The 16387-nt window shown below is 42.1% G+C and overlaps 1 protein-coding gene across 1 annotated transcript in view; it reads right to left on the minus strand.

The window, feature by feature from the left end:
- The window catches only part of dysf (dysferlin, limb girdle muscular dystrophy 2B (autosomal recessive)), a 77334-nt gene extending 65610 nt beyond the window's left edge, over positions 1 to 11724 (minus strand). Inside the window, exons 1-3 of the mRNA XM_069671740.1 lie at positions 11637 to 11724; positions 339 to 394; positions 94 to 185 (exon numbers count right to left, since the gene is read on the minus strand). Of these exons, the coding sequence (XP_069527841.1) occupies positions 94 to 185; positions 339 to 394; positions 11637 to 11724 (236 nt within the window). The remainder of the gene's footprint in view (positions 1 to 93; positions 186 to 338; positions 395 to 11636) is intronic.
- Positions 11725 to 16387: the final 4663 nt, after the last annotated feature.

A 16387-nucleotide genomic window follows, 5' to 3' on the forward strand; every position in this document is an offset into this window, starting at 1 on the left:
GACCAGCAAACATGTCCATCCCTACAGGTGATTATCTAAGACTGTCTAACTTAGATAAGTGATAAAACGACAGTGATACCCAGCAGTCAGTACCTGTTTCTCCCCATCTTCTCATGGTCTTTGACGACACAGTGCAGCTCCGCACCAGAGTCCAGAGGAATTCCCTTCAGATCCCATTCAAACCCCTGACAGGACAGGGAAAAAACATTAGTGGACAGTTGAAGGAAAATGTATTTGACAACGTTCTTTGACAAACTTTGTTCATTCATCCTTCTTATAGCTTGTCTGTAGTTTTCTAAATGGCAAATAATGAATTAAAGGTTGTGTAAAGGTCATACCTCGTTCCAAACAGGGTTAGGGTTGTTCTTGATGACCTTTGTCTTCTTCTTAGTACCTGAAGCCAAGAAAGAAACGGGAACATTTAGAGATAGCTTATGAGAAACATTTGGGTCCAGTTCCTTTGACACTAACTATATTGTTTTAAGTCTCCAGACAAAAACACTTTGAATTATCTAAGCAAGAAGTTTGATCGCAAACTAGCCAGCAGTCGCTGTTAGCTAACAACACTTCTTGTTTTTTGATACATAGCCAAGTAGTAGTAGCTAAGTATTTGTTGCATGAATGCCTTTTACATCTTAGGCCTATATTTAGGTTAATGATCTAGTGAATAAATACACATATTTTCAGTAAGATTTTTAATTCAACTCAACCCTAACCATCATAATGTGTGAACTCAAAACGCGACTCAGAAAATAAACTTTGCAACCATCTGATTCTTCAGACAAACACACACAGTGGCGCAAATATTGTTGTGTGTGTGTGCTTGTGTGTTATCTTTCTGCGGCTTCCTGCAACATGCAGTTCAGAGCCCTGATTTCCTGTCTGCTTGGCACTCTGACAGGAAGTTGGACGATAGACAGACCGATAAAATGCCAGAATTCATCATTAGCTACTGAAGAGCTCCCATCACAGAACACGCACATACGGGAATGTGTCAGAAGTGATCACATTGGGACGACTATCACAATTTCCATTTGGATTGAGTCTAAAAGAGGAACAGAAGCAGACACACAGGTTGAGATGTTCTTTCCAGATGAGAGGAAACAGAGACAATGTCTATTGTCTGATTTTAGAGGACTCTCACCAATTTCCAGGGAACAACACCTGGACACGTCCTGAAATAGAAAAGGTGAAAGAGCTAGGAGCTTTATTTTTCTGACATGTTTACTTTGAATTAGTTATTTAATGCTGTCAAAATGATGATTGACAGCTCTGTTGACCAATACAGCTCCTGCAGCCAATCAGTTCCGGGTGAACAGAGTGGAGGACGATCAGCGAGAGGAAACGAAACAAAAACAATCACTACAGTCGTTGAAGATTCCATACCTGTGAACGTTAACCTCAGACCAACACAGAGAAGCTGTTCTGCTGTTAAACACGCAGGCGTGCAGGATCCTTGCTGTTTATTCAGATAAGTGTGTGTTGTGGTTAGCGGAAGTGGCTACGACCGCTTCACCCGCCGATCTCTACTGCGCAGACTCTGGCTCCAAATGACGTCACCATCGCAAGATGGCAGCGCCTATCAAAGGGGCTATTTTAGCATCACTTTGGTACAATGGGAGCAGATGGAGACGCGTCGTCTATCTATATATACAGTCATTGGTTGAACTGAACAAAACAGTGGATTATAAAAGTCATTATCATCTTGATTAATGACTTGGTACCACCTTGGCCTTTCGTTTGGTACCACCAGTTAGACTCATTTTTAAAACCGATCCAGATATTCAAGCTGAGGTAGTCAAACTTTGGGAAGCTAGCAAGAGTAAGCCAAACAAAGATAACAACAAAGGACATGTTTGTAACCACTTCTTCCATTCTTATGCATTAAGCTCACTAGCTTTTGCTTTTGGAAGTCTCCATAAACGTGCACGAGCACAATTCACACAGATGGGCTTCTACATGGACAAGCAGGTAAACAATCCAATCATTTCACTTCTCTGAATGAAATGTTGGATTGGGGGAAAAACAAGGAGCTGGTTGGCGATTAGAGCGTCATTGTGGTTGGTTGTGGCCTACTTCATATTTACTTCTCAATAACAAGAGGGAGGATCAATAAAAACACAACCAAGTAATCTTCACAGTTGACTCTGGTTAGCCAAAAACCCAACCAAATATGGTGCAGTTCTTCTGTTGATACAAAGATATGCTGATTAATCCACATTTAACCTAAAGCACCATTTTCTTCCATTTTCCAGGTTCGTCACACAACTGATGGCTGATTTAGGTTCACACTAAATGTATTCATATTGCGCACACTCACACACATACACACATTCTTTCTCTCCTAACACACACACACACACCCAGAGAATGGTTGTTTTCTTTCCTGTTTTCCCCACAGTCATCACCCAATGTGAGAACACACTCTCTCACAAACAATCCCACTCTTACGCACATACAGCCACACAAATACCTACGTAAGTGTACCTCCGCTCTTGGAAGGTTTCTTAAAAAACACCTCCACCCTTCCACAGAGGGGTCAAGAGGGTGTGTGTGTGTGTGTGTGTGTGTGTGTGTGTGTGTGTATATATGTGTGTGAACTATGTAAACCTCCCAAGGGCTGAAATCTGAGCAAGCATCTCAGAGACAGGAAGTGGCACAGCATCCACTTCCTGGTTGGTTCAACTTGGCACAGTTTCTGTCATGAGCCGAGAATAGAACGAGCTCTGACCCACAGTGCTGTGAAATACGTACGGGAAAGCTTAGTTTAGACATGTACTGTGTGTGTGTACATGTGTCTGTGTGGCCAGTTCATAATTGTCTGAAGTTTATATTTAAAGTTGAGGGTAAAGATGAAGTAAAAGCCTAAAAGTATAAACATGTTAGCCTGGTTCCCAAATCACCGCTCACATCTCAGATTGTAGCAAGGAATCTGGTGCGTCAATGACTGGATGATGACTGGATCCATGTTGTTTAACAAATGCATTGAACACATTTCCTTCCTTATAAAATATTGGTAAAGAAGCCTTTCAAAATATTTAAAATTGCACATAATCAAAGTAGATGTTTACAAGCTAGTAGCCCTTTTATTCACTTCCCCTGTTAGCACATTGCTATTAAATGTTAATTGCGCAGCCTTCCTGCCCACGCCGAATTTAAATAAAACAGGGTCGACTCATGAAGACGTAGCGCCTCCTTGGTGCTGCTATAGTGGTCAAACCGCTCAGGGCACCCACAATATTAAATATACATGTTGCTATTAACTTGAGCACTCAGTGTGGAAGAGCTAAAGACAGCTATGCAGCACGTTAGCTTATTTAGAACGCTGTAAGGTTGGTGTTTGGAAGCAATTTATCAAATATGATTCAGCTTTCAACATTAAGTAAACCTGAAGGTTTCAATGGTGATCTCTAATCACCTTTTATGTACCGAAACAAGAGACCTATTGCTTACATTATTGATATGATGTACAATTGTCTAACTGGGCGATTCCAACCAGGGAAACTGACGTTACGGAGCAGGATCGTTTCAGTCAAGTTGAAGTACAGTGCACTTGCAAAATCTTATTGGAACTTTGTGCTTTGTCGTTTGAATCAACAAGTCAAATGTCTTGACAAACTATTATGAGAGAGCTCTGTCTGAGTGTGTGTCCAGGCTATAATTAGCACAGGACAGGGACTAAGGCGAAGGCCAGCCAGATTTATTTCTGGTTTTGACAGAAAACAAAACTTTTGGTTCCAATATCAACACTTTGGACAGATATCCGGCCTTTAGGACACAAACACCAGCACTTTATCACATCTAATCCAGCATACACAAGCTCAATTCCCAACACATTTGGACACATGGCTACAAACGTGAAAATGGTAAACTGCCTGAACATAATCAATCAATATATCTCTACTGTTCTCTGCTCGAACCTGCACTCAAGAGCAGCAGCAACACAGGAGGTCAAAACTCCCCATGGTCCTATAAATCAATTTTAAAAGACAAGATATTATTATTTATTAAGTTATTTGTGCATTATTCTACAGAAATTGTAGAAGCATTGTTGCCACAATCGAACCCTAAAATGTCAGACTATTGCTGCTAAAATCTGGTGCAACAATGTTCTCAGGGTTTATTGCAATTGGCTAGAAAATACTTAAAGTTGTGACCATGACAGAAAAAGTCTAACTCGAACCTCTGTATTGGTTCTCATTTAAGAACTGTCTTAAAGTATTTGTTTTATCAACACTAGTTTGAAAATGTTCTCAGATTCTCTCTCTCCTCCCACAGCTTCCTTTCTTTATACTCAACTGTGATTTCTATAAATGGACATGGTATCTGTTTTCTGGAGGGGAGGAAACTCTCTCTCTCTGTCTGCTCTGAATTCCTCAAGTTGTTGCAACCCAGACACACTTGACAGTTCGACACTGGACTATATTCCTGTTAACTACAAAAAATAAATAAAGCAGATAGTACTACTATCTCCGACCACTTAACAGAAGTCATACTACTGGACAAACATGCAGACTGTTTGATTAAAAAGATTAATATTACACTCCATTTAATTCGTGCCTCCTGCTCCAGTAGGAGTCCGAGCATGTGTGTGATGGCATCAGGAAACAGAGTGAGGACAAAGGCAGGAAGTGAACCGCCGAGCTCTCTTCATTAAGAAGGCGGACACTGACTCGTAACAAGCACAACAACAAAGTGATGGAAAACAGAGCAGGTAGCCAAGTCACCTTTACCTGGTGCCTTTTGGTACGTTCACCTGGAGGTGACTTCCAACAAGCTCAGTTGCTCATTGCAGGCTTAAGGTGTTCGTCATTGATTGAGGTCTGACTGGACTCCCCTATGATTTGTACTGAGGTTAGGCTTGCAGGAAAAAGGCCTTGTTTTCCAAAGGAAAAGCCTCATATAAAAAAGACTTGACTCTTACTTTGGACGACTGCAGACCTGACTCTGACTCCTTGCATGACTTAAGAGTAGACCTGATTTTGATCCCTAACAAGGGGATCTTGCACCCCAGGTTATACTTTTGCAGTGTCCTTTGTGTACATTGAAAGATTGCAACAAGTCCTCCAACCATACAGACACATAGGTTGTCTGGTCCTACGGCAGATGGCTGTTCACCAATGACTCTGGTACTACTCAAAGTTTCTGCCTGTTAAAAGGAAGTTGTCCTTGCAACTGCTGACAATTTTGCCAAGTGCTTGCTCGTGGTGGATTAATGTTGGGTCTCTAAATAATAAAACAAAGAGTACAGTCTAGAACTGCTACTTTTCTAAGGCACTAAACTTTTGTTGTGGTTTGTCGCTGTATTGATTGATTGATTGTCTCTACCCTCTAACAGGACCAACAGAAGAATTCCCTTATTTGGCGCCCTTACTCATGGCCTACGGCAGGTCCTCATACCTACACATTTGCACCAGACAAACACATGGTCCATTTTTGTAGAATGGTTACAGTTTGGTAAGATTAAGACTCAACACTACTTGGTTAAGTTTGGAAAAAAGATGGTTGGATTGAAATAGGTACCTGAGTTACGTAAGTCAACTAATGAACATGTGTTACATTACAAGTATCAACAGGTCAAGCCAAACAATGTACATGTTATGCGTGTTATACCCTTTTCCAACCGAAAGTAACGCACAAAGGTTTTTTAGACCCGGGAAGACCCGCTGATAGTTGCCGATTGTCTCTTTTCCCATTGCCAGTGAAGTATACTCCTTTCAGTCTCTTTTCTGCTGCATCACCATCTGACGTCACATCGAACTGTGACTGTTTATCGAACTCGCCGGTGACAAATCTGGAACGATGTTCGAGCGCTGCTCGGACGGAGCCGGGCGGAATTTATAGCTGAGATGACACGGAGTCGCAGAAGTTACAGACAGAGCATAGCATCGCGCCGGAGAGGGGACGGAGATTAGCATGGCAACATGGGTTTTGTGTTCCCATCAGTGCCGATTGGAGGCGAGGCGATAATTACCCGGGTCTACTGCAGAGTCATTTGACGATTGTAACCTTTCCCACTGAGCAAAAAAGCCGGGTGTTAGCGGGAAAGGGCTTTACACTACAAATGTCACTTTGCATACAGGACAAGTGTCATCAAACATGTAATACAACAGGGATCACCATGGTTTTTTGGCGGCTGTGGCTCAGTGGTAGAGTCATTCGTCTTTCAATCGGAAGGTCGGAGGTTCGATCCCCAGCTCCCTCAGGCTACATGTCCAAGTGTCCTTGGGCAAGACACTGAACCCCAAATTGCTCCCGGTGGCGGGTATGAATGTGATAACTGTTTGACAGTTGGGCACTTTACGTAGCCGCCTCTGCCATCAGTGTATGAATGTGTGTGTGAATGGGTTAATGTGACATGTAGTGTAAAAGCAACTTTGGTCGCAAAGACTAGAAAAGCACTATATAAGTACAGTCCATTTACCATTTACCATGCTTTAGGGTGTACAACAATCCCTGTCAAGTTTACTAGAAAGTACTGCAGTCGATTATCTTGATACCAATCCCCTGAGTCTCTCATGATCCTCTTACCTCTGAAGCTGACACTAGCCTGGGGGTTAGAGTGTCTCAGGTTGTAGGCTTGCTGAAGAATGCAACGCAACATGGCTGAAACCTCAGCAGAGTCCAGCTGAGTCCTGAAACCAACGATGCCCAAAGGCCAAGCTCGGAGAGGATGGAATCAGGTCTGACTGGGAGGTGATTCAGTTCCCCAGGTGAGAGGGATCCAGGGGTGAAGGCAAGGGTTGTTACATGGCCCAGGGAGCTTTGATACTTAGAAAAACCAGTGTACCCAACCACTAAAGCTAAAAAGGATGGCAAAATGGGAGTAAGAAAGTAAAAGTGCCAAAGAAAAGCCCTTAGTGGAACAAAAATTTGTTCCAAAAAAGATATCCACTGCTTGGAAAGTAAGACTGATAAAATCAGAGTCCCACAATCACAAAATCAAGATGAACGACAAATTATCCAAAGATTGTTCCCTGCTTTGTCTCGCAGCATCAGAACAAAAGCTCCTTTTCTCCCAAACAAACGTTCCTTCTTTCTTCCTGACTCTCTCTGAGACACTGGTAGGGAAAGAGGGTAACAAGCGAGCATGTTGGGAAAACCCACACACCTCACATCCAGAGGAAATCTCAACATTTCCTGTTCTCCTTTCCTCTCTTGTCTCCTGGTTGTTTCCCTATCTTTGCCCACATCTTTGCCTCTGGGTTTGCCTGAACGATCTCCACCGCCCTCCCCCTCTGAATGTCCTGTAATCCCTTTATCTCATAAAGTCAATCTCTGTTTTGGATTTTATTGGATTTATTCAAGCTGGTGTTTTCAGTGAACGGTCCAAGTCTCTCAAACCCAGTGCCCATAATACAAGCTGGACCTTAAACAACTCTCTTATTGGGCAAAAAACACATCAAACTACATTAAAAAACAATAAAACCTGCAATGTTATCTCTATACGCTAAAAAGGAATTCTTAATTACAAGAAAATCCATCTTTAATTGGAGCCCAAACTTAAAAAGAAGCACTTTTTAGCCACGCGATGCAGAATCCCAAACTGATCTTGCACACATGACTTTCAAGGAAATTCAGGGACTCTGAATGGCTGTGTTTTGTGACAAGGTAAACCTTAAGGCCTGATGTGTCTTTCAAGATCAAGTTAAGGCAAGAATTCCAAACGTTTTCTTTGGAGTATTGGATCTACACTTTAAAACAACAACATCAAATACTACCCTTAAAGAATCCAGAGACATTCAGAGGCTTTTTAAGATCTGTCATGAATCATCTCTTAGTTTTCTAATTTAAAAACACAGGAATACAAAATGCAAGAGTCAAAATCAGGAGCAAACGGGGAATGGGCAGTAAGGTCACACATACAGTACAGATGCCTGAACGACATGGTGACAGTAAAAGAGCGCCACCTGCAGACAGAAATCAGGACACACACTCAATCTTCCTTACTTTTCCAGTATGGTATGGCCACCTCTTAAGTATGGATATCAGATTGTACATAAAACTTTAACAGTAACAAATTTGGGTCATCAGTTTTAAAAAATCTCGTGTGAATGTTTGTCCTTCAAATTTTAACAATAAAGTTGTAAATATTAAAAATTCATCAAAAAACTCTTAATACGTTTTTGGCTCAGAGATTTTGCAGCCATTTTCTGGACCTTAAGTGGTCAAACAATCCAACAAGCCAAGATCATTTTTTCACAATCTGGCACACCAAACATTTGTCAATTTACTCTGACATTAGCAAACTAAACACCCTTTTATTTAGCAAATCGTTTTAGGAGAAACAAAAGACTTTAGAGGAAGTATTTTCTGGACTTTGTTTCAATGACATTTCTATCTGGTAAAAGCCTTTCCTCTTCTTGGAGCCACATTTCCATATCACCATCACATTTTGAGATTAAACATAAAGATTATTTTTCACAGTTATTCTCAGATGTACTTTGTATTTGTTCAGAAATGTAATGGAAGTTATATTCACCGATTATATGTCTTCGTTAAAATCTGCTTTTCATGGTTGTTCCTTTCCATGAAAAGAGAAGTCCTAATATGTTGTGCATGACGGCCTCGCATGTACTGAGAATATCTTGTGATGTTGAGTGCAGTATGAAAAGAAAGGTCACTGGGTTTGCAAACAGTTTGATGCAAAGAAAAACATTGCAAAGATTTAGTCTCAGTCTCATCTGAGCTTCAGGCTTTCTAACCGATCATCTCTGCTGTATATGGACTGTATATTGACCTCATTAAAGCAGCCAGCTGTACGTGTTTCCAGCATGACTAAACATACTTCATGCAGATCATGTGGAGCTCTTTTGTAAACATGTTTACTGTGTCCTAAACTCTTAGCCGGCTGCAGTGACACAACGCTCGAGCTGCAGGGTTCAACGTTTTTATTCGGAATGCGCGATATTATCGGCACGTTGTCGGTATCTGCAGATCATGACATCAGTCGATATGTCATTTTTCTGCCGATAATTTCCGCCGATGAAACAACGCTTTAATTTGCCTAAATGTTCTATGATTCCCTAAAAAAGCTTGACGTAATACTACGACATTAACTCGACATGCTGCCTGCACCACGCCTCTCCTGTCGAGCACGAAGAAGGGTGCACGGTGTCTGCGGTATGGCAGTTTTTGTCCACTACAATAAGAGTCGGCATGAAATCAATTCCACTACAGGGGAGACTTGATGTTCTCTGCAATTAGGTGAAAAAAAAAAACGTGCCTAATATATCGGTAAATATATCGGTCGGAAAATATCGGCGTATTGGCGAAAAATCCAATATCGTGCATCTCTAATTTTTTTATCACAGAATGGGGAAAAACCTTTTTTGTTTCGGTAGTATTTTTTTTAATTAAAGTCTAAAGTTAACACTTTATTTCCCTGTAAAATGTCGCAGAAATAATTATAATAACCTGAGTGCTCAGGTGGCTTATAAGTGTCTAACGCTGACTGCAAATGGAAGTTTGAAGTGCTTTTGGGCTGAATACTGGATGCACCTTCAATAAAACCCTCAATATAATCGTTGATAAAGGGGACACTGCTTTAAAAATACCAATGAATTCACATTAACTGGCTGACATTAAAAGCTTGGTGCTGGGAGAAACAGCTGGTTTGAATTACAGGAATCCAGCAGTTTGAGAGACTGCATTTTAAAGATTGATATTTAAATCTACATTTAAGGACTAAAATCCATGTCTTCTTCTACAGCCTTTAGATGTACTGAACACTGAGTGAAAGGAATGATGCAGCAGTTTTCAGGAGCAGACACAGCAGAGGCTCAGCTCTCAGCAGGCGACTCGAAACTGATTCAATATCAGACATCAGCCAGCGAGGAGAGGCGGACAAAACCTGCAGATTATGTTCAGCTGTTCTGGGATTCTATCACGATATGTATCACCAATTCTTGTCTTTTCAGACTGGAATTCTCTTTCTGTGTTCTCTTCATGTTATACCTTGTGTTAGTCAGTGTTAGACAATAAAGAGTAAAAAGAAACATGGCAGGAAAGAGAGGCAGTGATGTGCAATAAAGGACCCTGCTGGGCCTAAGCACGGGGTTCGTATTTCATACGTCTTTTCCAAATCAAAGAAACGTTCATATCCATAGTTTTATTCATGTAAATAATGGTTAACCTTAATGAGCTGTGCAGTTATTGAAATAAAACATATGTGCATGTTGCCTTAAAGGAGCAGTTCGCCCCTGGAAAAAGCCACTGTCAGTCAAAGCTGGTGTTCTCTGTAATAAATAGAAGCAATAATATTTGAAATTGGCGCCATAGCTGTGGAGAAAGTTGTACAAAGAGCTCGTGGTTCGCCCATTCTACATTCCTACAACACCCAGCATGCTTTGCACCCCGCCCTCTGAAAGGAACGAAACAGAATCCGAAATACGACGAGAATATACCGGTGGATCGTCTAAAAAATCTTCAGGTCGGCAGTCTACATTTCAAACTGGCAATTTTGAATGAGTCATGACATCGGAGGCAGTCATCCTAGATTGAGGAAGTGTAGTTTAGCGAGCTCCCTGGCCTCTGCCAGATGACGCATTTTACGCTGTCTGGCGGAGGTTTTAAAGATTGGAGAAGCGGATAGCGTCCTCCAAAGGCACAGAGGAAATTGCATTTATTTTCCTACCATGATGGCATTAGCTCCCCATAATAGCATGATAGGACTGAGGGTGAAATTCAGCCCCATAACTCTGGCAAACACAAGTCTGGCAAACATTCATGAGCTGCTGGTTAGGAGGTAAAAACTGACAACCAGCCAGACTTGAGTAATGATTTTAACAGTTCGCATGTTGCCGAAACATAAACACACAATAAAACACTTTGACTTATCCTGATATAGAAAATAATGGACTCAGCGGGAGGACGACTTCTTTGTCCATTATGTTTCAACTTATGAATCATCTTATTCATCAGAACTATAAATGGTGACCTGAGTGTGATAACACTGATATCATTTATGAAGAACGATCAGCTTTATAAACTTACATTAATGATTTATTTCAACCTGACTGGAATTACAAGCATAGTAGTGTTTGTGCGTGTGTGCGTGGAGACACACTGCAGGCGCTGCCCCCGATCACACAGGGAAACTTTTATGCTGCAGAAAGATGTCATGAGTTCATGACACACTTGCTGTGTTAGAAAACCCAACTGTGTCTGCCAGCTTGAAGTGTGTTAATATTTCTTTTGCTTAATTTGAGTATAAATAGTACGACTAATTTGATATGATTTTAAAGTTAGCCCATGATGCTGGCAGAGGAAGTGTGTCATGTTACTGGAACTGGATGCAGAGTTTATTTTCATGCACAGGAAGGCAGATTTAAAGAAGATTAATAATAATAAAATTATAATAATGATGATAAAACTAGCATCACTCGTATCCTCTCTCTCTCCCTCCCTCTCTCTCTCTCTCTGCCCCACCCCAAACAGACTGGAAGCCATGAGACAAGGCTGGCGGAAGCTTTCCAATAATAACCTCAGCTGTCAGAGAGAGCAGGAGGATGGTTCAGTTTGTCTTTGCGTGTGATCTTTCATCTTTTTACTGTTTTATCTCTTTTATTTTCTCCTGTCGTCCCTCTGTTTCACTCACACACACACACACACACACACACACACACCATCCCTACCTTCATAGGTGACGGTGCAGTAGGAATCGCTGACGTCGTCGTCCGGCGTTTGCAGGCGCTCCGCACACAAGATAAACACACGCAGCATGGCTCACAGACACACACATAAACACACACAACAGCCGAGGTATGTCAAATCCCACAGACAGACACAGCGACGTCCATATATGGGCGTCAGTTCATCCAGAGAATATCCTTAAAATGAGAAAAGTGGGAAAAGCCAGACAGAGAGAGAGAAAAGTGGACGAGAGACACTGAGGACGAATAGGGACTGTCAGAGCTCTCAGCTGTCTCGCTCGACCCCCCCTACTCTCCCTCTCTCTCTTTCACACACACAGGCAGACAGATCAAGCATGGTGCACCGGCTGACTCATGCACACACACACACACACACACCGTCCTTTCAATCACAACTGGCTTAAAGGGCCAGCAACACACACACAGTGGCCTTTATTTTCAGTGCACACATGCCTGCACACAATCAACAATCCAAACTCTGCCAACTTAAACCAACACACATGGGGCACACACACACACACACACACACACACACACACACACACACAGACAAAGGGCAGGAGTGTGTCGGGGGAAATGTGCTTGTTGATGCAGATATTTGTGCAGCGAGAAGACAACGAGACAAGAGGATACTTCATTTGAAGGGTATTATATATGAAAATATGTCCTGTGTGTTAAACGATTACCAAAATGATGACTGTTACAGTCTCTGGAAATAGTGCACATCACTTCCCCTCGCGTGATATTGGTTTAAAGATCTGACACCGATGGTTTGGTGAATTAAATTAAGGCCAGGCCGCGGCAAACTCAACCATGCAGCTCTCAAACATGTGGTTAAAGGGGCCATGTCTTATATTTTATTTCTACTGCACTTTTCGTGATACTCAAAGGTACATTTTTAAAACAACTAAAGAAACCCGGTGATCTAATTGACGTGCATGGGTTTCATATTTTTTGTGTGTTTATTGTTCACAGTGAAAAAGTCAAAACGGTATAATTCTGTGTTTTTCCGGAATGGGCCGTTTGGGCAGGTTTCTACGTAGAACCCTGTTTCGCTGACATCGACCAATCGTCATTCGCCTCAGGATGCCTTCTTGCACTAGCTTGTTGTCAAGTCGTTGTCAAGGCTTCAACGTACCATTCCGATACCTCCTGGCGATTCTGGCTCGTACATGTAAGGCCGAACAACCGATCCTAGAGCAGCCATGTTTGCTACAACTTTGGAGTGACAGTGCGGTCGCTCCCCTACGTGGGGGAGGGGCTGCGCGGTCACTCCAAATACTGTCAGCCAATCGTGGCTAAGGACTGACCTTTAAGTGGCAAAACGGATTGTTCGTGTCAGGAGGAAGGAGAGGCTCCAAAAGATAATTAAATTAAATTACAATTAGAAAATTGACTGCATCTTTAAAGAATCCTGTTGGTGAACTGTCAGTTAGCTAGCTTGGACGAAGAGACACATCAAACATGTTGGTTTGATGGGATGTGTCGCACATGTTCAGTAACAGGGCCAGGCTGTGAGCTGACACATGGGGGGTTTCCGCTGCTCGTCTATTTATAGTCCGACCCACTGGGCCTCTGTCATGTCATCTACATAATTAGGGTGTGTGTGTGTGTGCAGTTACTGGAAGTATGATAACTTTAGGACACGCTGTGGGCGGGGGAGATAAAAATAAGAAGGTGAACGTGATTGTGCGTGTGTGCGTTCATGTTCACTGCAGGTGGCAGCTCACTATGTGATGGTTAAAGTTGGATCAAATGAACACGGCCTGCACTGCAAAAGCATCTTCCATCATATCAATTAAAGGCTATTGATCCTATAAATGTTCCTCTCCGGGGAGGATGGTTTAATCGGATTTCCTCCCACATTACTCCGGCGCTGATGGAAGATTCCTGAAAGAAAGCAAGCCTCCATCTCTGCTAACACCGACTGCTTCTCTGCGAGAGCTGAAATGTCGTTCAGTATAAAATATCTGTCTCGTCTTGTGTGCTTCAAGATTTGACAACTGAAGTCCTTTGTTGTTATAAAACTTCTTATTCACCAAGGTATTTGATCCCATTTAAAAAAGAAGAACATGGATACATAAAAGTGCCGCAAGAGGGCAGTAGCTGCATTTTGAGAACCTGATAGGAAGTGTAAAATTCCTCTCAATGTTTCACAATAAAAGCCTTGTAAGGAAACAAACAGAGGGAAACACTAGAGGGCTTTTAATTTGATATAATCTCTTTCTCCTGTTGGCTAAAACTGAACGTGGGATTCCTCCGACTCAAAGTCTTCTTTTCAAGGTTTACACATTTAATTGTGTGTAAGAAAACAAACATCCGAAAAGGTAACATTCCTTACATCATTTTACAGTTTTAGCGACGGTGAAGTACAACAAAGTACAACTACATGATAATCATATCCACCCAACTTCGGCCCCGAGGACTAGAGCGTTCCTCTGTCATCCAAAGAGACATCACGGCTTTCTTGCACAGACGAATGGCTTTCTGTAATGGCAGGGCTGATCGTCAAAAAGTTATTTAGACATCAAATGTTTTCTCAGTCAACCCATTTGCCTGATCTAATGAGACCAAAGGCGCTCACTTGCATATTTTTAAATGTGCATAAAAATAAAAGCAGCATATTTTGTATTATTAATCTTATCCAGCAAAGTAGCAGCTACATTGTACTTACTAGAGCAAAGTGCACTAAAATTTAACTCAAGTTTAGTACTTAAGTAAATGTACATTCTTGGTGATACATTAGTGCATACATTGATGTCGGCTTTTCCTAAATGAACCCTGCTCAGACTTCAGACAAAATGAAAAACGTCACCTCCAAAGTTCATCAACAGACAGTGCGCATTCGCCAGATTGTCTGGCTGTCCCACATCCCAGAAGTAGAACCTAAAAGGTGTACCATCGCTCCAGAAACAGGTACCCTCCTAGAAGAAAAGATGACCATGTAAGAAAAAGGACGGTATGAATAAAGATTGACTGAAAAACAGTAACATACCTGTTCTGCGTCTGAGCCTCCAAGTCATGTGAGTGGATACCCATGAGTCTGCAACAGTATCATGTTCTGAGTAACGTAGTGCTCAATGTAGCTGTGCACTGATGCAAGGTTTCCGCATCGAGCCTGACAGTATATCTGAGGAAAGGAGGAGGATGAAGAAAGCGGTGTTACATGTCATCTACATACGTTTGTGTAAATGAAATGGCAAACTTGGGAGTGAGAACGGGCTGCAGTGACAGCAACATGGATATAATGTTGGAGCACTTGAATCCAAACCATCCTGATTACCTCAGCATCAGCCCAAGTCATCGCTGTTGGGACATAGAGGAAACAGCGACCACTGTAACCAGTCCAGCCACTGGGACACGATGTGTGACGGTGTGACGGTGTGTCATCTGCAAACAAATTTAGAAAGAGCAGAACGTTAGAGGCGCCAAAGCAGGACCTCACTAATTCTCCAGGGCTACAGAATGCTTTATATAACTGGATATGTTCAGCATCTTCATGTTCCTGATGATGATGATAACGATGATAGGAAAGAAGAGTTTGTAGAGCCCACAGCTGTACGTCGGACAGGAGAAAAAACAGATCTTATATATTGTTACTTATCTTGTCATCAGTCACAAAACAGGGAAGTGATGACACACAGAAACACACGTTAACACCATAACCATAAAAAGTATTATCAGAAACTTAAAGATGAAGTCTCAATTTATATTTTTGAAAGCATCTCTTTCTTTACAGCATTTTTTCAAACCTGCCTAAAACTAACTGCCTCGCTCGAGAAGACTGATGAAATTGCGTCGTCATTGCTGGATGTTGAAAGGTTGATGCTAAACTGGACTGCTGTCGTCAAAGGTTGAACAATATCGATAATGGAATTTGCAACTTGTGGAAGTTTTCCAGGCACGTCCAACTGGAAGGAGACCTCGTGGCTAACTTGCTTAGCCTGCCCCCACCACGATCCGACTGCGGATAAGCGGAGGAAAATGGATGGATGGAATTTGGATTGTTGGCTTTATTATGTCTGAAGAAGCAGTTTAAGGAGTAAAAGGAGAACAAGACATTTCTTAACTTCTCTTCTGATTTCAAACTTGCAGAATAATTACTGTCGCAATGACAAACCAGGCTGATTGTTGATTGATAGCTTCACAAGAGAAAAAGAGGATGTTGAAACACCTTAACTGTGTTTTACATTAAGAGGATTTGAAGCGAGCTTGACTTGACCTTAAATTCTGACAGATTTGATCACATAAATTGAACACGAGGCTGATTCTTAAAATAATAAACTGTTGCTATGGTTGGAATGAGCACAACAACATCTACAGCAGGAAATGCAACACACACATAAATTCAACAGCAATATAAATCCATAAACATCATATATACACTGCTCCAAAAAATGCAGATGGTTTCCTGAAGGATCTCCTCCCAGACCTGGATCAGGGCATCAGTGAGCTCCTGGACAGTCTGTGGCGGTACTGGGCGGCGTCTGATGCTCCGTCATCCAGGAACTGCCTACACACTCTGGCCACATGAGGCCATGCATTGTCCTGCACCAGGAGGAACCCAGGGCCCACTGCACCACCATAAGGTCTAACAATTGCTTGGAGGATTTCATCCCGGTACCTAACAGCACTCAGGGTACCATTGGCTATGACATGGAGGTCTGTGCGGCCCTCCAAAGAAATGCCTCCCCAGACCATCACCGACCCACCGCCAAACCGGTCATGCTGGA

The sequence above is a fragment of the Semicossyphus pulcher genome, unplaced genomic scaffold (assembly GCF_022749685.1).
Source record: "Semicossyphus pulcher isolate SPU_LCO1_2020_fin unplaced genomic scaffold, fSemPul1.0.p SCAF_21, whole genome shotgun sequence".
Lineage (NCBI taxonomy): Eukaryota > Metazoa > Chordata > Actinopteri > Labriformes > Labridae > Semicossyphus > Semicossyphus pulcher.